This window comes from Polyodon spathula, chromosome 25, assembly GCF_017654505.1.
Source record: "Polyodon spathula isolate WHYD16114869_AA chromosome 25, ASM1765450v1, whole genome shotgun sequence".
Lineage (NCBI taxonomy): Eukaryota > Metazoa > Chordata > Actinopteri > Acipenseriformes > Polyodontidae > Polyodon > Polyodon spathula.
The window spans coordinates 2,120,207-2,144,337 of NC_054558.1; the positions used below are offsets into that span (position 1 = coordinate 2,120,207).

Sequence of the window (24,131 nt, forward strand, 5' to 3'; positions counted from 1 at the left end):
ACTCTGCTTTTTAAAAGGAAGGAAACACTTAACTGGCTGATAATCTTTTTATAAAATATCTGGAATTCCAAAAAGTCTTCTTCCAACTTCCAATAACATTATTCAAAGTGTCTTCAGGAAAACTTGATTATTCTAATCACACACACACACACACACACACACACACACACACACAACCTTAAATTGTTCAGTAAATATGATAATAAATGTGCAAGTCCAATTCAGATTATAATAAATACATCGCATTTAAATCTTGTCATTTTCTAAATTGACGTTACTTTGTTATTATAAGTTATATTGATTTTAGTGAATAATCTCCAGTAAGGGCGTTAGGCTTTATCTCCGAAACTCATTTCACTTTTGACTCAAGCTGGATTTGAACCCGAGTCTCCAGAAGTGAAAAACACAGAATACACCCTCTTAACGCATGACCTGAAAAGAGCAAACATTGAGGAAAACAAACCAAAGATATTAAACGCATCGTTATATCCATATTGATTTGAGCCCAGTGCTGCCCACACACACACACACACACACACACAGAGGTGTTACTACATTTAGTTTAATTCACTCGCTGAAATAAACAAATTACTGCCCAAGCATTTACCAGCTAACCTTTACTAAAGGAAAGAGAAATGCACACACTCACACTGCAAACAACAGACACTTGCTGACTGGACAGATCTGAACCCACTCGAGGGCAGAGTGGACAGCAAGACCACTCTCCGTGGGTTCCGAATTCTCCTTTAGATATTGGTTTGTATCGTAGCCTTTACCATATTCTGTATAAAACCTATATATCAGCATCGCACGTAGTATATTTTTCTTCTAAACACGCCTTACAGAAAACAGAACTGCTTTCTAGTACCTTACTTCCTGTTCTACCATAAAATTGACCTTCAGCACAGGAAATGTTACTTGTAAAACTGTTTTTTAGTAGGTCATTATACGAGCAAAAAATAAAAGCAACAGTTGAGTAAAAAGATGACTGACTTCTGTATTTTTTTTGTAAGGTGAAGCCAGGTTACCTGTAGCATCACTACTATTTCATTACAAAGTAAAACAACAAAACATATATTATATTAATACACTTAGTGTTCACCAACACAAACATGTCCGTACAATGACCAGCATGTTCTATTTCAACATGTATTTATTTACACCAGAGTATCCTTTTAAACTCTTACAGCAGTTTAATATCGTTCCATATTATTGGTCCTGTCGCAGTCAGATAAAGACTTTGAAACGAGTTCAGTCTGTTCCCTGGCTTCGTTCGTTCGGTGCTTATTGAAGATTATAAAAGGGGGTTTTCTCGCATTCCTTATCAGACTTCCTGCAGACGGAACATCCTGGTATACACTTTCCTAGGGGTAATAGCAGCGGACAGAGTCAGGCGAGGTTGTGACCAGATTTTAATGATCCCAGTTCAATTAGACCTCGCTGCATTCTGTCCGTTTAAACAGTTTGTTTTGATCTGCCTGAAATCATCTGTAGGCATGATCACGGTTTCATGGAGCTGCTGAGCAAACAGCTGGCTTCTTCATCCTTGTGAAAGCCTTATCGCTTCCTGTTGCAAGTTCAGTGAAGTCTTATGTAATTAAAGCACAGAAGAACATCTGTGATAGGACTGCGACAACAGAGAGAGACAAGAAAATAGAGTTGAAATCCTTGGTTAGCAAGCTTTAAAAAAGGCGTAGAGATGCAATGAGGGGAGCTGGAGTTCTGTATCAAATCTTCCTCCACATCCGAGAAGCTCGTTTTACTTCCGACATTAGCTTCCTCATGTCTGCAGACTCTGCAGCAGCAGGGCAGACGATGGCATTGCTTTTAAACTGTCCGATTCCTCCAGCCATTTTACAGCAACACGGAATAACCCTGTGCTGCACGCCACACACAGCGAAGTCTGCAATAGGGCTGCACTGGGTCCTGAATCGTGTCAGGGGGGCTCGTCTCTCGTCTCTAAACCTGACTGACGATTTCAGACTCTTCCTCCACGTACCACTGCACTGGCGTCCCGTCCGGAGCTCTCTGCAAGATGCGTCGCTGCGGACTCTGAAAACAGAAAGAACCGCATTTAAAATCACAGCATTATTCACAGACGCTTTTTGCTCTTAACATGAAAGCCTAGAAGGTTTATGATTTTACCAAATGTTAAATATTTTATGAGCATCTGGTACAGATTTGCATTTTATTTATTATTTTTATGTTAGATTTTAATTAGATTTTTTTTTTTTAGTATCTTGGTGTGCTATAATACTGTATGTGAAGATCAATGTCAGCATTGAAATAACTACAAAGGTAAACCACCAACTACAGGTGTCAAATTAGATGAAGCCCATGAACAAATAAGTTCAAAATGTTTATTCTATTAAATGCAGAATTACAGTGTGATCTGTGCTGCACAGAACCAGACCTCCAGCCTTACCACACGACCAGCGTGACAGTGGCATGCACGCTGAATCACACAGGCGGAAGCTGCTTTGTGTAGGAGACGCTCCCTGTGTACCAGGCTGGGACAGGGGCAGGGCGAGCTGGCGTGAGAACGACCAAGCCTCTCCACAGGTTCAATACTGTCCATGAATGGAATGCAGTACATGTGCCAAAGAAACAGGCCACTCACAGGGGCTGGGGGCCTCAGATAGAGGACTCACTGGTCTTTCATTTCAGCTTGGTCTTTGATCTCAGCTTAAAGCGGTATCGTCCGCATTCTTCTTGTAAATTCAGACTGAACTCATAAAAAGGACCCCTGTGGCCTCAATATAACTCTTGGAATCAGATCTAAACTCCAGAGAGCATTCATTAACCTTCCCCCTTCACTGCCCACTTACAGCCACTAGGGGCAGTGCTGCACTCTGGTGTAGCAGCTATGCGAAGCGTTTAGGACCGATTCTGAGAGCTGCATTGAGGACCACAGGAGTGCTTTAAACTTCTGAGCTCTAAAAAAATAAATAAAATAAAATCACCAGGATGTGATGACACTGAACACAGAAGAATACACAAGGTGCCTCCCCACTGGACTTGAGCAGCCGGACTCCAGGTGAAAAGAGAGTCACCACGATGACAGACACAGATAATGATGCAAAATAAACCGGAACGGCAAGATGATGATGATGATAACTCGCACAAAGAATATAAAACAAAAAACAAGCTGTCTCAATTGTCTGTTGGCAGGGCACAGGGAGTGTTCAGTTGAGGATTGAGGTGGGTGTCTGTGCTCTCTCTCTCTCGCTCGCTCGCTCTCTCTCGTGCACTGCCCCTCCTCATTGTGTTACACAGCACACAGGACTGTCATTCAGAAAGCAGTCTGGGGCTGGGTGTGAAGGGAAAGGGGATCTTCCTGAAGGTGTGGTCAGGTGATCTCAGTCCTGCTAAGACTGGCAGCGTCTGGAGCCGAACGGGCGCAGGTCCCAGCCTGTGCTGCCCGATTCCCCTCCCAGTGCTGGAGGCAAAGTACCTGCCACTCAGACACGGGCAAGCCCGGAGAGTCAAAACAGGAATGAGCTGCTCAGGAAACTCAACTCTATTTTGAGAGCCTCTTCTGAGATTACTGGAAAGATAAGTGTACAGGTAGTTATCAGCTGGGATATTTGGGGTCTGTTTGTGTCCTGGATTGAATATTAAACTCAAGTGCTTGGGTGTGTTCTCTCAAAATCTGAAGAGTCAGGTTTCAATGCGTGGGTGTTACATCCAGAGGCATCACATGGCAAAGCGCCCCATGAGAGCTCTCATCTGCAGATAGTTTTTAATGCAGACAAACTTCCCCTGGCAGATTGCACTGGGCTCTGCTGGCTGAACCAATGCTTCTTATGCTTTACTGGACCTCGAGTTTTAGGCTTTCCATTTATAAAAGTGTATTAAGAGACTAATAAAAATTTACAAGCAACATTACAAAGAGGCCAGCCGAGTTTAATAAGGACAGATATCAAACAGAGCTGTCCAAGGTTACTGCAATGGCTCATCAGGGTTACTGTACAGCAATGCACTGAAAAAATATCCATTTATCAATGTATAAAACACACATCAGAGAATCCAGCTAACAACTTCAAATGCAATCCAGATTTGACAGCGCCTTTTCTGAAATGGACAACCCTATCTGTGTGTGTGACGAGAGCTTACAGATGCAGATAATAAACTAGATAAGTTGTATATATATATATAGAGCAGGTAGGGACAGGATCCTCTTGTACTGAGAGCTCTGTGTCACGCACCCATTTAGTGGGTCTCTGGATTAGGAAATTGGTTTTAAGATAAGATAGCAAGAGTTTAATAAAGGCGTAACTTTGTAATCTTGAAAGCTGTTCTACAGAAGTGAACATAAAGCCTGGGAAACTGGCAGGACCTTCTGAATATGCACTCCACTAGTGAGGTTAAAAAACGATTCTGCTTGAACAGCATCCAAACGAAAAAACACTGCGTCTTCTTTATTTAGGAACATGACAACTCGTATTACCTTTATAATCTGCCCGCTGCTTACATTACTGCAATGGCAGCTCATGCTTGCACAAGTTTGTATTCGCATTTCTGCCAGTAATCTGAATGTTTTCCAATCAGAAGTACCATTTGCTTCATTCTCTGGAACAAAGTCAAACTGTTCTGCTTAGTTCACAGTTTGCATTTAAGCAGCTTCTGCCTTCGATTGCATCAACTTGAACAAAACGAAAAATCTAAACTCTCATGGCCGCCTTTCCTGTCATTAACCAACCAGCTCTTGGCCTTATTGACTGACAGGTTTTGCAGCTACTAAGATGCCTTTGATTTCCAAGACACTGTGGTGAAAATGACCTAGAAAAGGAAAAGCAGTCTAGGAAGGAAAAAGAGACTTCCTGGAAGACAAGGCGAGCAAACCGAGAACTTTATATAACCTGCTGAAAAAAGAAAAATAGTAAAATCAGATGTACATGGGATGGGAAAAATGCTACATTTCCTCAGCTTCAAATCGCTACCATGGAAAGGTAATGAGGTTACCTGCTGGTGGGGCTCTGGCTGCCTGGTGAGCGGAGACTCCCTGCCTGGTGTGTTGCTTCTGACCCGGATGGCGCCTTGCCTGTCGAGGGACCGGGGGCGCACACTCTTGAACACGCTCCGCATGTGCCAGGACTGGAGCTCCTCTGAGACCACCTCTCTGGGTAGCCCTCTCAGGCTGGCGGATGGGGGGTAATCCTTCAGAGAGGGGGCGCGAGCCAACCTGACGTGCGTGGGGAAGGGCCTCTGCATCATCCTCCGTGGAACCGGGTCATCATCGTAACGATACTGCCTGCAGGGCTGATCCCACAGCAGGGGAGACTGGGGCAAAATGTACCCCTTCCTCGGATTACTCTCTCTGAGACACCCCCTCCCCAGATCACTCTCTCTGAGACACCCCCTCCTCGGATCACTCTCTGTGAGGTACCCCTTCTCCGGATTACTCTCTCCAAGACACCCTCTCCTCAGATCACTCTCTATGAGGTACCCCCTCCCCAGATCACTCTCTCTGAGACAGCCCCTCCCCAGATCACTCTCTGTGAGGTACCCCCTCCTCGGATCACTCCCTGTGAGACAGCCCCTCCCCAGATCACTCTCTATGAGGTACCCCCTCCTCGGATCACTCTCTGCGAGACACCCCCTCTCACCCTCTGTGTACCCGTGCGGTGAGTAGAAGTTCGGTGAGGAGTGGTTCTGGGGGTTCTTGTAGAAACCTGGGTAGCAGTTGTTCTGGGGAGGCCCCGGGTAGGGTAGGAGCCCCGGTCTGACCAGCTCTGGCATCCCTTCCCGGCAGGAAGGAATGGAGCAGTCAGAGTTGCTGTCCTCAGAGCCGGAGTGGTACAGGGGGTTGGAGAGGTTCATTCTGGGCTGAGGGAAGGGTTGGTCCTGGGAGGTCATCGTGAAGTTGGCAGGTTGTCTCCTAGGAAACCGGCTCCGCCCTCTGGATTCCAAAGGATCATGGGAAGGGTCACTTCTGGGTAGCCTGGTAAAAATAATTTGATATGCAACTAATAAAATAAAAATCGCAGCTGCTGTTTGATACAATTTTAGTTTAAAAGGTTTAACTGATAGCAGCTATACAAATGCATGACTCTGAATCGGGTTCCACTAAAAATGCATGTTTTAAAAGCTGAAAGTTAAAACGAAAATCAAACCTCTAGAAAGACTTAATGCGATGGTTTCCCGTTTTAAAAGAAAGTCGCCTTCATGTGCAGACCCTCTATCTGCAGGCTGCTGTATGGTTTGATTGACCCCCTGCCCTACCTGACGGACTGCGAGTGACCCCAGCGCCCCTGCATCTCTGGAGTGGACGGAGCGCTGGAGGAGTGGGTGTGTCTGAGCGGGAGCTTCTTGACTGGACTGAACTGGTACGATAGCTGAGCATCTCCCAGTCTGAAATCCACGGGAGTCGACACTGGAGTCCCAGCCGGGCTACTGCAGCGACAGCAAGAGAGGAAGGCTTTACCGACACAGGAAATGAACAAGAGCAGGTACCCAGTCAAGTGCTTGCTAACACACCGGTATAAAAAAAACACAAACGCTTACAGCCCTTAATGCCAAACTGGAACACCGCCAGTATCCACAAGTAAAAGATCTTGGAGCCCCTGCCCTGCTAGAAATAGGGGCCTCACCTGGACTGGCTGCTTGCGGCGGAGTTGGTCTTCTTGGGCTTCTCATAGGGCTGGTCGAGGCTGGACTCCCGCCAGGCGGTGTTCTGGATGGGGGAGCGGTCGTACTCCAGGCTGGGGCTGTGCCCCAGGATGAGGCCTTCCAGGGTCTGAGGGGGAAGCGGGCGTTGGGAGCAGGTGGGGGGCAGTGGGGAGCTGTGAGGGGGGGGTTCCGCTGGAGAGGAGGTCTCACACACAGGGTGGGGGGTCAGAGATGGAACTTCCTCTGTGGAAAAAGCACAAAGCAAACATGGTTTCACAGGGTTTGTATTACTAATTGATCTCTGTGCTTCATCACAATATTCAAGTGCTGTGCCATGAACTGCATTTTTAATTCAATTTTCTGGCATTATAATTAGCTCATATTAGTTGATTTCGTCAACCAATGAAGGGGCTAAGGAAATTCAAAAGCAAAGGGTATTTTCCATACAGTCATTTTTCTAACTCAGCATTACTTGGTCTGAAGAGACACATTACTGCCACGGTCTCTTGATCGGATTCCCTTTTGCCAAGGAGCAGAGAAACAGTACGAGCTGCTGCATGTTCAAACTGATCCACTTTCTCAGACAATCCCTCAACGAGTCTCAGCCTGCCCTGGTGTTCCTTGTAGAATTGAAACTAAGGCTGGCTGGAGGCTCTTCTAAATCAGAGATCCTGTCTTCATTCACTCAACGCCAGTCTCAAAAGCAGCCTTACCATCTTCCAGCAGCGCTGCGTCAGACAGAGAGCTGTCATCAGAGCCGTGAGGGTCTGCAAAGGGAAACCAGCGAGACTCAGACATTTGCAACAGAGCTCTGGACCTGAGTTCAACCTGACTCTCTTGGTTTGAGAATCTGCTTGTTACTGAGTCAACACAGGTCGTGGTAACATACAATGCGCTAATCTTAAAGATCCTTTAGAAAAATGATTTGCTTTTGCACTGTTCGCAAGTTCCCCATACCTTTACAAACACTTACCATTGTTTTAAATGGCAAAGTAACAGAGTCCACAGATGAAAGTAAGACTCCTATTGCATAGCAGTTTGATCCATTCCTGGTTTCACTGCAAGTTTAATAAGACACAGCTGAGCTTGTTAGCTACACACTGTGGCTAATCAATCTTGTAGTAAAGCCTGGACTGGGTGAGGCTGCTGTGTGGAGTCACTCTGTTAACAGACAGTATAAAGTTAAGCCGCAGTCCTGGACGGTAGTGTCTGACACTGTGGGGACCGTGTTCCTACCCTGGTCTCGGAGCTGGCTGCCTGGGTGCAGTGGCTTGTGTCCAGCCTTCACGCGGCGCTCGTTCACAGCCTGCTGCAGCTTCTTCAGTTTCTTCTGCTCCTTCTCGCACTGGTTCAGCCGGCTCCTCTTCATGTGTCTGCTGATGTTCTCCTCCAATGAGAGCCTGCGGGCCGCTTCGTAGATCTGAAACTGCAGGGCAAGCTCCGCCTCCAGAGAGCTCAGCTCGGGGTCCTGGGGGAGGAGCCGAGGAAAGGGGCGTTAACAAAAGGCACTGTATAAAAACCTATTTCAGCACAGAATATCGTAGCTCCTTCAATAGAAGCAGGGGTTCTGATTTGAGAGAGGAAGGCAGATTTCTACCTCCGGGAATTTCTTAATTTAGGGTTAAAACACACTGTAACACTGTGTGCTATTACAACTGATATTTTAATAACCACCTCATTTGACTGAAGCAGTATCACATGGGTTCTATGGAGTATTTTTTCCCCTGGATGTATTTCTTGCATGCAGTGTTGCAGGGGGGACAGGGATGACGGTTACACTCGGGTGTACCAGTTGCACTTGGAGAGAAGACCTGTGTGAGAGCTCTACAGAGGCCACAGGAGTGCTTTATAAAACTTACTGGCATGGGACGAGTGGAACGGAAAAGGATACAGAAAGGGATTGCGGACCGGAAGAAGAACAGTTTTTAAAGTCGTTACCGATCCCTGCTGCAGGATGCTCAGCTCGTCCAGTTTGAAAGCTGCCCCGATCCTCCGCCTCACATTGGGCGCTTTCTCCCCAGGCTTCAGAGGGAATTCTTTGGGCAGTATTCCAGTCAGCTCCTTCAAAAAAAACCAAAAAACATTACATATGTGTGAAAGAAAATGAAATCGTACATCCCAATACAATCTTACTGGTTCAACTAGGAAGCCTCTGCCTAGACTTGTCAAGCACAAGACCAGTATGGATCACTGAATCACGAGGAGGCGAGAGCCATCCCTGACCGACTATCCCCACCACAAAACCCAGTGCAGCCCTGCTGGTCTCCAGCAAAGACCGCCAACTCTGCCAGACCAGGATTCGAAGCAGCAAACTCCAGATTGCATGACTCGCTGTACACTCCCTCACTGGATGAGTCACTGGGGACCCCCTCTCTCCATTATCAGTAGTAGCGTTATCAGACTCACAGCTTCTCGGATGCACAGCTTTTGGAGTTCCAGCCGGCAGCTCTCCAGTTCGTCTTCCAGGGATTGCTGGCGCAGTTTCACCGCTCTGGTGTGCGTGGTCGTGTCTTTCACGGGGTACGTGGGGCTGTCAAGGCCTGGGCACAGACACAAACACACAGCGTACAACCTCTTTCTTGACAATGCAGGGACAGAATATGCAGGACTGGTAAGAGGACCGCTGTACGGGGGACGCAAGTGGATAAACTATTATTTCGGGAGTTGATTGAAGTATTTTGGGAAGAGTACATTTGAGAAGCACTGGGATCTTTTCACTGTTCTGTTTTGATGCATTAAAGAAAGCTCGATTCCTGTTCTAGATTGGTAGTTTCTTGAACAGTCTAGAACACTTTCTTGCGTACAAAGCAGGGGTCTTATTTCCAGTGGGATTTTGTATTAAAACACATTCAAACTGTTACAAATTAGTTACTGTTACAATTCTCGCTCCAATATAATACATTACAGATGCCACATCCATGCCTGCTGTTAACCGAAATATGACATCAGGGGCAAGTCCAAACGTGTAAGCGTTGATAAGAGAAACTAAGCAGTTCCCATTACAACAAACCACAAGACATTCAGTAAAGTGAGGAAGAGGGTCACTCAGCAATTGAAGACATGTTTCTACAGAAGACTATGCACAACAGGAATCCGAGTCATCTACAACCAAGAGGCGAAGAGGTTACTGGAATGTTTTCCAAGGAAACTAAAATCAGGATTCTTCAGGGATTTAACACAGTTTAACATAGCAAGCAAGTAACAGGAAGTCCCGGCAAGCTCTTTACTCATCCTCTGTGTTACATACAGAGGTGTATCGTCTGAAGAACAGGATCTATGTTTGTTTGATGAAACCAAAAAAAAAAAAAAAAAAGGAGGCACGTCTTCAAAATACAGAGGGTCCCGGTCTGGGATATGAAGGGTTATTGTGCCCTGTGCTTGTACCTCACTACCCTCAGGAGGTGTAAACCCCAAGGCTGCAGCCATGCAGAACATGCTCCCCTCTGTGTTCTCACAATGCTGTTTTTTTTTTTATCCAGAACTATAAGAGGCTGCTGGTATTTTTAAAGCCCAGAGATCTGACCAAACAAAGTAAATGGAAGTTAATTCGGCAGCCACTTTAATAAAAACAAGCCTATTTATTGTAATGGGAAACTGCTAACCTGCCACAACACAAGCCACAATAACTGGCGAGGCTCACTCGAACTCGAGGGTGTGCCCAAGTCGTTATGTGACCATTTCTTTCACAATGGTGCACACTGCATTGGGTGTAAATAGCTTGATAAACACCTGTCTCAATGAGTAACCAAAGCGTTATGCAATGCCATGAACTGTCAACACAAACTCAGTGTTAACCAGCGCCCTGCACAGCTCCCTGTGAGCAGCAGGTGGGGTCCTATTGCTGGTAGCACAGGGTATTAAATGGTGATAGAGGGAAAGCTCTGCTTACCTGACTGGAGGATAATGCCACTGTCGGTATCACTGGCTTCATCTTTGCACTCCATGGTAACGAGGGTGTTCTTATAGAGGCAATTACAGTACAAATATCATTGGATTTCAAGTGCTCCTGGAATATAGAAATATAGAGTAGATTATGAGAAGTGCCTGAAACGAAACTGACCGAGCCCAGCAGCTTTGATCGAGTTGCCAGCGTTTGCCCTACCCTCTCACACCAGCGTGTTCAAAACAAAGACCCCAGTTCACACCCTTCTAGCTCTGGGACTGATACTAGGGGGCTGGGGGAGAGAGACGTGGTCGTTCAGAAACACCAAAGCCAGATACGAAACAGAGAAGGCTTTTGTTGAGGGCTGGACGACATGGATTTCAAGTATTAGCGATCAATATATATATATATATTGATTTTTGTAGTGAAAAAAGCATTGCATTACAGGAGAGAAACCCAAGCAGAACTGCTAATCTTATCAAACAATGATTAAGCTTTGTTTAAAGCATGGGAGTGTCCAGGTTGTATGCAACTCGTCATGCAGCCCTTTTCCTTTATCTTGGTACACATTCCATTAGGTATAAAGACCTTGATAAAAGAGTTTCAATGTGTTAGGAGTTATACAGTGCCATGGACTCTCAACACATACCCAGCTCTGCTCACTGCAGCCTTGTGCCTGCAATCTGTATTATTCACTCAATGTAATTTTAAAGGTATGGCTTCTGACCTGCTGAATCTTGTTTGACGTGCATTTATATGAACGCTGGGAGGAGCGCACTGCAGAAACGGATGCTCTGGCTTGTCAGTCTGTTTACTCTTTCGAACTTTCAAATATAAACAGCGACACTGAAAAAAATGCATTCAGGGGTAAACTCTTGAACCCAATGATTCACAAGACACTTGTGAAAGCTTTCCTGCCGGGGAGGCATGACAGGCCATTAGTGGATAGGAGTCTGTGGTTGTTTAGATGACCAGTCCCTGATTGGCTGTGCACGCCGAGGTTCTAATGACATCACAATAGCTGTATGACTCTGCGTGCGTCTGGGCTGAGTTTGCTGATGAATTCTTCCAGTTCTCTGTTACACATTGCGATCCACATGATCGTCTAGCCCACTTCCTTTTGCATCAGAAACCAGCTGCGACACATGCGCAGGGCAGATGAATCTGGCACAGCAATTAAAGCAAACTTTATGGGTTTGATCTCCAAACACAAACCAGTATATTAATTGACATTGAGATATGTGCTGTTTGCCAGCTGTTTAGACTAACGTTAAGTAGAACCCCATAACATTCATACATACATACATACACACACATATATATATATATATATATATATATATATATATATATATATATATATATATATATATATATATATATATATATATATATATATATATATATAAATGCTAGTCTGCTTGAGTGACCAGGGAGGGATCCACACATTGGTAAGTCTTTAAAATGAAACAGTTCAGAAAGCTGAATTCATTACATCCAAGCAGTTTCGTACCAACAACAAAACCGGGGTGTTTGTCCTTTCAAAGTGACACAAGCCTCCTGTTGGAGTGAAAGATTATTAATGATATGGGAGGGTTTTAAACAATGCAGGTGAAGTCAGTAGCTAGCAGTACCTGCGTGGAGGTCGTCTACTACTCTGTTCAGAGGAGTGGAGCCCAGCTTTCAGCCCCCACAAAGGGAGGCTCTGTGGACCACAATGAAAGTGATTGTCACATAATTACACACTGGCCCCAGTAATAGGCAGTTAAATACCTGGCTGGAAGCTGTTTCGGTACAAGGGTAAATTACCACTCTCCACAGAAGAAGACTTCTTTACAATAGATACTTTGAACACAGCTGCATTTGATACTCCCTTCCTAGAGAGAATAATACACGGCACTCACACACTGTAGCAGCCCGGGCAACACTCAATAAATCAGGATGCTTTAGAGAATACTCACAAGCTGAAATAAAAAGTTACGGGATATAAAAGAACTGTTTGAACTCATTGAACACGTGACTTGTAATAAAAGACTAAAGAAAGTGTCAATAAATAAAATAAAAATTACAGAGTAGCAGGGTCCCTGGAAAAAACTGTTACAGGGTAAAGGGCTACAGTAATGATGCAAAACATTTTCATTCAATGTTCAGTCGACACAGGAATCTGCAGTTTCAGAAAGCCCTAAATTAAACTGTGTAACAGCAACTTATATATATATATATATATATATATATATATATATATATATATATATATATATATATATAATGTTTTCTTAATTGACGTCCAGGTTTATGACATGCAGTTATAGAAGAACTGCTTCTGCACAAACCAAATGCTGGATTTGAACATTATACTAAACCTGAGCTACTTCAAGAACACAAATCTGTACAACTTGCATTACCAGAATGATAAGAGCACATCACAAATGTCACCCGTCACGTTCTGGTATCAATGAACAATACAGACAGCAGCATAAACACATACAAACAGCAAAGAACTTACATTATCCCGAGTGGAGCTTGCTGCTGGAGGTGTTGCTGCACTCTGTTGTGATTACCTGTACAGAGCCCTGTCTGATAGCTAGGGCTGGGGCCGCTCCAGTGCCTGTCTGAACAGGGAGGGAGGCACACCGCATACCTGTAATGACCTCACACAGGGAGGGGCCTCTCAGTGTTCCAGCCAGCAATCGGAACACAATGTGAATTCCAGAACAGAATGCAGCACGTGACATCACAGTGTCTCAGCTCTGGGCGCTGTCTTACTGGCCACCAGCTTCTGCAGGCCTGTCCATAAAAGTCATACTTTTTCATCATACTGAATTTGTTGCCATGGAGAGGGGTGTATGTTATTCACATCTGTTTAAATTGCTCAGATTTAAACACGTGCGAGGATCAAAACAACAAAGTCTTCCAATTCATTTTGGAACTCACTTCCTCTGCTGCGGGTCACTCCGATGGTCTAACTGCGGTGTGACCTACAGCACAGGAAGGTGTTGGAATCTAGAGCGCCGTGTACAGAAAAATCACACGAGCAAGCTACAGAGCAGACACACTGGAGGTTTGTGAGAATGGTGCCTTTAGTATTTCAAAAACAGTATCGTGAGAGGTCAAAACAAACAGGGAGGGGCTGGGAAGCACTCCTTTAAGAATAAAAAGGTTTTTTAAAAAGCTCAAAGTGAAAGGAAAGCAGCTGCTCCTTGTGTTTCAGTCAGAGGGAGGGGCAGCGCGGAGATAAAAGCCGATCAGCTGAAAAACCAACAAAGTCTCCCCTCCATAAAACGAGTGGCGCTCAGGCCTCCTGTCTCGGTTCTTGGCGAGCCGGTTGGGTTGGGTTTTGTTCTTGAAGCTGAATCACGGGTTCAGTTTCACAGTTTCTTTTCTGTGCAGAGCTCTGAGCCTCTCTGCTTTCTTCCAGCTGGAGTGGAAACAGCATACACTGCAGCTACTGGCGGCTCTAACACCAGACCTGGGGATACAGGCAGTGTTACAACACCAATACAGAGAGATAAGCCTGCAGCTCTCGGTCAGGTTAATGTTTTAGGAATATGTGCTACAGTTAATACAAGCATAAGGTTAAATTTTCTAAGCTTAACTTTTTTAAATATGTAGATCATCAGTTGTACACCTAGTCTATGAATATGTATTTACACTGGGTAAAAACACCCCAGAGATGAAAAACAAATGGAAAAAAAAAACACACGTTTATTCTAGAAACACAGACGCACGCTGCAGTTCACTGTATTTCATGTTCACTTCTCCCTCTCCGGTTCACGGTGCAGTTTACTGTATTTCAGGCAGTGTAAAAAAATTAATAAATTGAATGCAAGACTTTAAAAAGTCGGGCAACGTTGCACTGGCGGGCACACACAGCATTGCACAGACACAGAAAAAATACCAACGTGGCTACAGACAAGCTCTACAAACATTCGAACGGTGAAACAGCTTCCATTTCAGTTTCGCTTGTCCCTTGTGGGGAAATCTCCCCTCTCTACCCCCTTCTGAAAGCAGCTAGCATGTGAACGGCCTTGCTGCTAACAATCACACCTGAAGATGGGATTTCATTAAAATGATGAGATTTGTTTTCACTCTAGGTGAATCCCCCGCAACACCACAACTAAATAGTGTCCCCACCAACTTCCTGTGTTACGAGTAACGAGACCCCCCCACACACACACCGTCCAGAAGCATGTGTGTGGAGCTGTCTGTCCAGAAGCATGTGTGTGGAGCTGTTTGTTCAGAAGCTCTACAAGATATTGAAGAGTGATGAAAAGGCCCTGTTCCTGCAAAGCCCTGGACTGGCACAGCTCTGCTCTGGGTTCTTGACAGCCATCACGTTACATTATAACACCCGCGATCTCGCTCTCAAGCTGCGGATTTGGACTTTTCCCAGTTTGAATCCATCACAATCCTGCGCTCCATCTCAACTGATTTTGAAAGGCAAAGGCGGCCTGCCCTTCCCTCACCTTTACAATCGCGTACCAATTCAATTCCTCACCGGGCACATTTCCTCTCATGAGCACGTGAATGAACAGATTTATTTCACCAGATCGGTGTACTGCTATCTCTCACAGTGGAGTGTTGTGCAGCTATGGCAGCGATATGGTTTCAAGGCAGCTTTCCCTGGGGTGGCTGTGCACTCAGCTAAAGCACTGGCTGCTGTCACTCAGATATGAAGGCCAATGGGAGGAGTCTCCACGGGTCTTTCTTTGAAAGCCAGAGGAGTCTCCACGGGTCTTTCTTTGAGAACAGCTGCCAGCGCTCTGACCTCACCAGGCTAGCTGACTAAAGCAGTGATAAAGCTGCTGGTCACCCTCTCTCACATTCACTCTCTCTGGACACAGCGGTTACACTGTGATGACCCTGTTTAATTAGATGCTTCTGAACACATTTTTAAGATTATACTACAATTTATAGCCCGGTCAGCATTCATCTTGGACTACTGAAGGATACCTTTAGGGTGAAAGTGGCCGGACGATTATAATTAGTGCTACTGAGGGACTGTGAAACCTGTTTTAATTTATGGGGATTTTATCTGAATTGATTTTTGGGGTTCTCGTTCAAATAAAATAAATAATGGGCACCCTTACGCACGGATTGTGTCTGTCACAAGCAGTTAACATAACTGCCTTGACTTTGATCACCAAACTTCAGACAGTCCTAGCCTCCAGCTGACACTTCAGAATGCACTTGGCTGTATTTTAACAATGCGATTGTGAGTTTGGTCAGTTACCTCTGATGAAGTTTACTTTCTTTAGAATAGCTTTCTTTGCTTTTGTGTGTTTCGGTTTCAATGCAGCGTTGCGTTTTACTGCACAGTTATGATGTCAATATAAATATGCACAAGCTCTCGTTGAACATCAGAAATGTGCCAGCGGGCTATTCGGCCCCTCAGTGCTCCTCTGGCTGGTTAAACGTTGTGAATTTGGGTATTTGAAGGTTCCCAATGATTCAGCATCAACGGTGCATCTATGAAACCAATTTCGTGCCATCAAAATGCAGGGCTTTCCTTAAGCTTTCCTTTATTTACAGAACACTATACATAATGCCTTCAGATTATAAAAGTGAACATCTTTCACTTCACATACCCCATCTCGTAATGAGGTTTCGTCTTTGAAACGCTTACAAATGCTTTAAAATAACTTTGAATGCTTTTCAAGTTTTGTGATATTTTACTGCGTTTAAATGAATCACGTAAAACACTAAAGGGACCCCAAATCACTTACTGACGAGGTCGATCGATCACAGCACGTATTACAGCTCTCGCAGCATTTACAGCACCGCTGGTTCATTCTTTAAAACTCTTGTAAATGAAACCCGGTCCCCTGAAAGCGCAAACCCTTAATCCTATAAATAAACACGATGTATAAACAAACCCTCTCCAGGCGGCCGGGGGTATCAAACGCACAGCCCTAAACCAAACCGCGCTGCCAGCATGTAACAGTAGGGACTGTTTTGTGATAATAGTATACACAGTTAAACCGCAACACAGTTACAAACAACCGCACTCTACTATTGAGAGCGATGCTATAAACTGCGAGACTTCGGTCACACCTGAGACTTGTTGCGTTTGAGCTAAATTAGTGTTTGCATCCAATGCTTGCATACGACTAAATTAAAATATATAAAAACGGGTACTTTTCAAAAACGATTTGCGCCTGCAACAACATAACGACTAGTGAGTCTTTTTTTGTATCATTACGTTGACTTACAAAGTAAAAATTATTCTGAACTATAGAACCACTGGCAAACTCCAAAACACAGCTATTGTTTGGAATCGCAGCTGTCTTTTTGTGAACACGGGTTTCCAGTAAACATCCCTTTTTATTGCCAGGAAAAGCTGACAAGCAGCCTTCATTTCATCAAACAGTTTGTTAATAATCAAGCGCGGTTACCTGCTTCCGTTGTTTGTGTAGTTAGTAATCGGAGCGCTTTGATGAGAGGAATTCCTTTCCGACATGCCTCCCAGTGCAAGCAGCGATACCACAGGCATCCACACACGCTGCACGCTGTGGGGAGGGACTCCATCCCCAATGTTGTGGACCGGGACATCTGTCTTTGGAACATTCCATTCATCCAACCCAGAGGGGTGGTGTTTCAAAGGCACACATCCCACCCCTTTATCTGTAAATCACCTAAATCAATGACGTAATGTGATTTTTTTTATTCAATCGTATTTTTTTTTTTTTTATTTCGTCTTTTTAATTTGTATCGTGTTTATTTATTTATTTATTTATTTATTATTCCTTGCTGAACGGTCCCCCCCCCCCCCCCCATCCGTCCCCTTTTACCATCGATGCCGTTCCAGGGGTCCCCTCACCGGCCCTGGTTTTGTCCCCCGAGTCAATGCGCTTTTTCAAGCGGCACACGGGCGCGCCGGGGGTGGCGCTTGTCCGCTTGTTGAATGAAAGCGCGTAAGAAGGAAAAGTTTATTCAGAGAGCGAGTGTGCGAGACAGCTGGCTGCTAGTCCTGTAAAAGGGATGAATTAGTACATCCGACCCCAATATAGCAGCAGACATTGAGCACCGACACAAGACCACCCGACTGCGTGTTACACGAGCTGTCTTTATATATATATATATATATATATATATATATATATATATATATATATATATATATATATATATATACACATTATATATATATAAATACATGTTGTTCAAGTTCTAACATAATACGGATTGCTTATAACTTACAGAAAGCTGAATAAACCCAAGCTCAATGCATTATATCAATCTTATATTTACAATACTGATTTCTAATAGAGGTACTTGCGAGGTACTTTCCTTATAATCCCACGCTGAAAATGTCAACTGTCAAAGTATTACATCTTCTCTAAAATATTATCATTGTGACAAAAAATGTATATAAACACGGTATTTCATTTTTGTTTTGTTATCACAACCTCTACGTGACCCTTTGAGCAGCAGGAAATGATGCGGTACCAGGAAGCAGCGGGTTCACACGTGTTAAGTCAGGCTGACTTTGATTCACGCTTAGTTTCATGTAAGTTTAACCCTAACAAGTAAAGACGAATGAAGCCTGTAAATGATACGGGCTGTTAATAGGAAGCGCTGTGTAACGTGTTCCACGTTTTATCTTTGAAGCCAGTCATGTCCCAAACACACCGCCTGTGCTGCAGTCTTTCACAGACAGCGCTGCGCAAACAGCTTCCCACACCAAACAGCAGCAACAGCAGACTCGCAACGGCACAGTCGCTTCAGCGCCATCGCATGTGTGGTGAGAGCCAGTGCGCACAGCACAGGGTCGGGTATGCACAAGCCTTTTTAAAGCTTGTTTCTAATGTTAGACTGTGGGTTTTACCGGCTGCAAAGGGGAGTGAGCCTGGCTCAGTAAGGGAGGCCACAAATGTATGTTTCTTTCCTCACACTGTGATGACAGCGCTGTACAATAAGCGTATTAAAAAAAAAAAAAAACACCTTCAGTGTTTCTTAAAAGCTGAATCACTCGACCGGCATAAGGATCACTTTATTTTCATTTTTCATTATAAACCATTTACAAGAAATGACTGATACGGGTTGCAATTTCAGTATCTCTTATCTTGTGTACTGGAGTCATCTGACACAGAGAACACAGGGCACGACTGTAACGTTAAGAGCGTGATCTTATAACCAAAAGTTACTATTATGCGTGTAAAACGCAGTCGGACACACATGCACGTCACCCGTGCTTATTCAAGCACAATAACGCAGGACGGCAAGCAGACAGCAGACAGCTCACCCGATTGTCCTGGGATGAGGGTGCTGGTTCTTTTTCGGATGGGTGTGAGCATTGCTCCTGTTTCAGACGGGACTGTGCGCAATTATTGCATTATTCAATTAGGCGTGCCTGCCAGGTCGTGCAGGCTGTCATTATAATAGAATGCCGTTGGTTTGTTAAACATCATTTAATGCTGCAGGACAGGGTGGAGGGCATTTGTTGCAGCCCAATCCTGTTTGCATTATTGAAACTGTAATTTTCATAACATTAACAGAAGACTCCGAAGCGTTTGCCATTGACTTATGAAGTTTCTTGTAATAAATTGAGCACTATTAAATGTTTAATAGTGAAGGGTGGAAGCTTGACCTTCAATCCCTGGGTCAGTATGGGGGAACTGAGTCGACCCTGAGATTCCAAATCGAGGAGGAGATAAGAGTAAGAATCTTCATTTTAAACACATCCATTTTGCAGGGCAGTCTTCAGCCGCTGGTCATCTGAAAGGATTTTTTTTTTGCCCAATACAACAGCTGCCTGTCCAATCTGATACTGAAATGGGATCCGTAGGTCCAGCCTGCCTGTTTCCCCACCCTTTTCCCGATGGTTACATGATGCCTTTGCCAGTTTACTCTGGTTTGCCATGTTTTTCAATCTGCTTTAACGTACCTCTCTGTGCTCTACAGTGCTTGCATTGCTCCCCCATGCTTTCGCTGTGCTTTGTCGTGCTTTTCTAGCTTTTACTGTGGGAAGCCTTTATTGCAGGCCACACACATCAGAGAGTCGTAAAGACGATAGACCTGTCTCTTGCAGCTCTTATTTATTCATCAATTCCACCCCCCACCCCCCCCACCCCCACTCGGCACCTTTCTGCAATTACCCCACAGGGCTCTACTGCCTCATCCAAACAGCATGGCAGGGAACCCTCAAAACAAGTGGGCTTCAGGCCAAGCGTTTCATCTCGTACCACACTCCATAGTGATAAACACCACGACCAAACTCTGCGTCGTGGGAGTTTATCCTGAACAAAAGCAGTCTATGGTGATGCTATAGTTTATCTACAGGGTCTAACACAGTGCTACTCAACTCTGGCCCTCGAGATCCAGTCCAGGTTTTCACTCCAAGCATGTTCCAGTGTAGTTAATTGACCCTGTTAAGAGGCAATGAACTCATTTAGGATCTGGTTGGAATGAAGACCAGGACTGGAATAGATCTCGAGGGGCCAGAGTTGAATACCACTGCTCTAACATAAGGAACCCAGACTGTCAGCTGAGGGAAAACAAAGCCACTTTTTCAGGAGACCTAGTCTGAGGTTGCTGTACCAAACCCCTGGTGAGCCGTGCAGTGTCCTGAAACCTCTTCTCCTGAAACCAAGTTCCAAGCGACATCCGGCGGTAGTCCCAGCCCCAGAAACGCCTGTCGTTATTGTAGGTGCAGTAGGTAAGTTTGAAGCTTGGATTCTTTTCGCCCTAAAGGATGCTGAACTAATTCATGAGCTGCATTCTGCAACTGCACATTGGCACTGGAAAGGGATTTTTTTTTAAAAAGTATATTCACTGCACATTGAGGTGCCTTCATTTCTACCCCCTCCACGGTTTCACAGGACGGAAAATAGCAGACACTGGTATCCCTCGAAGCAAGCTAGTGTGGGAACATGTTAAACGGTAGCCTATACGCTTGCAGAGCGGTTAACCACATCCTCAAGAGGGTACTGGCTTGCTGGTGGAGACGCGTCTTAGCAGAGCGTGAGATTGTGACAGCCTGCAGTCATTCTGTGCCCTTATCTCTGAGGAGGTTACAAGTTCACCAGGCAGTATCTCGCTGTAACGGTAGGCCTCTCACCTGAACAGTGCTGCACCGTGTTGTCCGCTGGTTAAAACGGGCATCGTTGTATGGTGCCCTCTTTGAGATACAGCAGCGTGTAGATTTATTAGAATACCCCATTGCTTCTGTCGTATTGATTCGTTGTGCATATGAAATCAAACCGCTGGTTGATTTTGGAAAGTTGTCAAGGTAGGCAGATTTAGTGGTTGTCTAATTTAATTGATTTTAATAAGCCACACGTGTATTTTTTTTAATAGGAAGAGAAAAAGAAGAGAGAGCCACACATATTAAAATGCATGAGTCTTTTTAGTTGTTTAAGATGTCTAATTTAAGCACAAAGTGGTCTAATTGTTTTTGGATTAAATATACATCACAGTGAAGCTGTTGAGTTTGGCATGTTTAATCTCCATATATCCGAGGATTGCTTAAGTGCTTTACCGCATGTACCCAGCAGTGAGTAATGTCATACTGACTCATTTTCCACTGCTCGTCATTGGCGGCTCATGTAGGTTTTACTGCCCTCTTGAGGGCTTCATTCTAATTACACGATTTCCTGACCGAGAGGGGAACCGGTTCGTCCAGTAACCACACGGTCTATATTGAGGCCGCATTTTCAATACATTAGCAGCGCACACACACACACACACACACACACACACACACACACACACGAGAGGAATTTAACCACAAAATGTTTTTTTTTTTTGTTTTGTTTTTTTGTTTTTTTTAATCAGAAAACAGACAAACACAAAGGCTTTTCTGGGATTTATTGTTTCAACCGGTCTAAAAAGAGAATTGACTTTGTTTTTTCTAGCATTGCCCAGGTATATAACCAACAGAAAGAAAGCCTGCAATGTTACCCCTGTACTGCCTGGCTACGGTTGATTTTTCCAACCCCAGTGGACTAGACGGCGTCGATATATGTTGTACGTTTAGTCATTAAAAGGACTCATACTGCCCCCCCTAAACGCTGGGCCGGGTGCAGTTGCTTCTCCCACCCCCCAGCAGGGCTATCAGCAATACAGAGGAGCTGCTAACCATCTCCTAGCCTAGCAAGTTAAAAACAGGTTGGTTTTGTTTTGTTTTTTTAACCCCTGCTTTAGTTTTATCAGCATGCGCCTTTTGCATTGATAAGCAGCGGCTGACTGTTGAGCACTGAAATAGAAGTGTGAATTTGATAAGCGGTTCTCAGACCAATGAAACAGTGTCCTATACTGGTGCTTGCTGGGTGTAACTGTGGCGTTGCTGAATTGCAAAAAAAAAAAAAAAAAAAAGAACAATTATCTATTTTAACGGGCTTGTTAAGCAGTTTTATTTCTGACACATTCATTTCTATTTATACCCTGCGTGCCAGTTTCAAAATGAGTTGCAAACGTAAGATGAGCAAGAAAGGGTATTGCCAAGCTGAACAGAATCACACGGGAATCCAGCGCGGAACACGTTCACACCACTCACACCCCCCTCTCTTTACAATGCCATTTATATGAAAGACCACCTCCCAGACTGGGAGAGACCGCATCACCCTATAGACCAAACTAATCTTGCTTCATAGAGGCCAGTGAAACCTGCCGAAAATATTACATTAACATTTCAAATCCAACAAGAAATACTGGATTTATATATATATATATATATATATATATATATATATATATATATATATATATATATATATATATATATATATATATATATATAATCCAGTATTTCTTGTATTAATTTTACAATTACATTACATTATAAAAGTATATATATCGTATGTGTGTGTGTGTGTGTGTGTGTGTGTGTGTGTGTGTGTGTGTGTGTGTGTGTGTGTGTGTTTTGTTTTTAAATGTCTCAATATAAAAATTCTAGGTGGTAAAAACTTCTGGCCAGAGTTTGTGAAAGTTGCGAGCGAAGACGTGAAGCTGCCTTAGTTTCTTCTGTAGAAATAGTGCGCTGTGAAGATTGCAAGATCCCTATTTGAAGTTATAGCAGCTTTGACCGCAGTATCCGAGCAGCATACTATGAAAACAGCTTGAGGACCGGGGTCTGCTGAGTACAAGCAACCCGAAATGTAATGTAACGCGACGGCCCTCGATGCACGCAACTTGCTTTTATACTCTTAGGATGCCAGTCTTCCTTTGCCTTCCTTTCAGCCAAACCGTGGTTGAAATGCAGACTCGTGTTCTAGTGTCCCCTCAGACTGTGTGATATGAGAACGCATTAGAACGCGTTTGCTTTCAAATCACCCTATAGGTAAAGGCAGAGGATTCCCATGGATTTGGCAAAGCTGATAAACAGCTCGGGAACCATTCTGTCACGGAGTGGTTTGCTCCCGCTTTTGTTTTAATTACCAGGTCTGTTTTTTAATTCTTTAAAACACTCTTCAGTGATGAATGAGCAGAAGCTGCAGTTGAGTTTTGCGGGGATAGTAAATGCCATTGATTTCAATTTAAACAAAGCTGTTTTTTTCTGTGTTCCGGTACAAGGTCAACAGGGGTATTTGTATTTTAGTTTCGTGTTTTTTTGTCATGCACATGAAGGCTCCTGGGTAGATCGTGCTCATTGAAACCAGCGCTCGCAGACCACCCTGCAGTCCGAAACTCTTGTAGGCGACTCGTGCCATTCTGTGTGTGGTTAGAAACACAAACTTCTGAACATCTGAACTCTTTAAATCAGTTCTTTCCACTCTGAAATGGTTTCGCAATCTTTTTTTCCCACGAATATATTCTGTGCGGTGTTCTGCACCATCAAATATGCAATTCAACATATCCTACTGCAGCTTGCTGCTAAGCGTCGGCGAGACCGGGGACAGTTGTAACACCTTGAATTTCTCCAGTGAGAAGATAGAGTTCCATCACTCACCCGGCACACGCTCGGTTCTGGTCTGTCTGCCCGTGGAAGAGCCAGGAAAGTTTTTTTTTTTTTTTTTTTTTGTGATGTATACCCGTGTTTCCAGTTTATTGATCCAGGCTTGTAGCGTTCCCGTCCCTGATCTCAGTGTAACTGACACACGCTTGCTCACAGTTGTGTGCTTTCTTGCTGGAACATAAATATTAATGATGGCTCCCTGGATCGGGGCCAGTTGTAACACGTGTTACAATTGACCCCATACACCATTAGCTAGCTCAGCTGTATTTGGGCACATGAAGCTTGCACTGAAGGGAAAATGTTGTCACAATTGTCACTCAGAGTGTCATTCTTGCTTGAAAAGGCTTATAATTCTAGGGATGTTAAAAAGTTTTAAAAATAGGACAAAAAAAAAGCCTTATACGAACATAAAGATTCAGTTTTTGAGTTAAAAAAACAAACATATTTGCTTCATGTGAAAAAGGATCTTATTCAATAAAACATTCAGTTCATTTATTCTTTACAGAGTGTTACAACTGAGCCTGGCCGTGGGGTGAATTGTAACACCGGACCCCTTACATTCCAAGCGCTCTTGCCGTATGTATATCGGCTCTTAAAACAGGATCACTGTGGGGATTGGTAGACAACAGATGTAAGTTGTTTGTCTCAGTCTGGTCAAACGAGCTCAAATCAGCTGTGCGTAATGAAGAGAAAGGTAACAAAAAAACAAAAAAAGTTACATCTGTCACCGTTTTCCCTTCC

General features: G+C 44.2%; 1 protein-coding gene across 2 annotated transcripts; it reads right to left on the bottom strand.

Moving 5' to 3' along the window:
* Window positions 1–977: 977 nt before the first annotated feature.
* On the bottom strand, window positions 978–17,013 carry LOC121299753 (innate immunity activator protein-like). Of its 2 annotated transcripts, none has more exons than XM_041227764.1 (10): window positions 16,891–17,013; window positions 10,502–10,618; window positions 9,019–9,152; window positions 8,551–8,673; window positions 7,849–8,080; window positions 7,326–7,379; window positions 6,594–6,855; window positions 6,226–6,396; window positions 4,966–5,944; window positions 978–2,052 (listed from the first exon to the last, which is right to left on the bottom strand). In XM_041227764.1, the coding sequence occupies exons 2-10, from the start codon at window positions 10,554–10,556 to the stop codon at window positions 1,960–1,962; spliced, it is 2,103 nt and encodes a 700-aa protein (XP_041083698.1). In that variant the 5' UTR covers window positions 10,557–10,618; window positions 16,891–17,013; the 3' UTR covers window positions 978–1,959. The 2 variants fall into 2 exon arrangements, with proteins under 2 accessions (XP_041083698.1, XP_041083697.1); XM_041227763.1 differs by lacking the exon at window positions 16,891–17,013 and adding an exon at window positions 13,002–13,149.
* Between the last annotated feature and the right edge of the window lie 7,118 nt (window positions 17,014–24,131).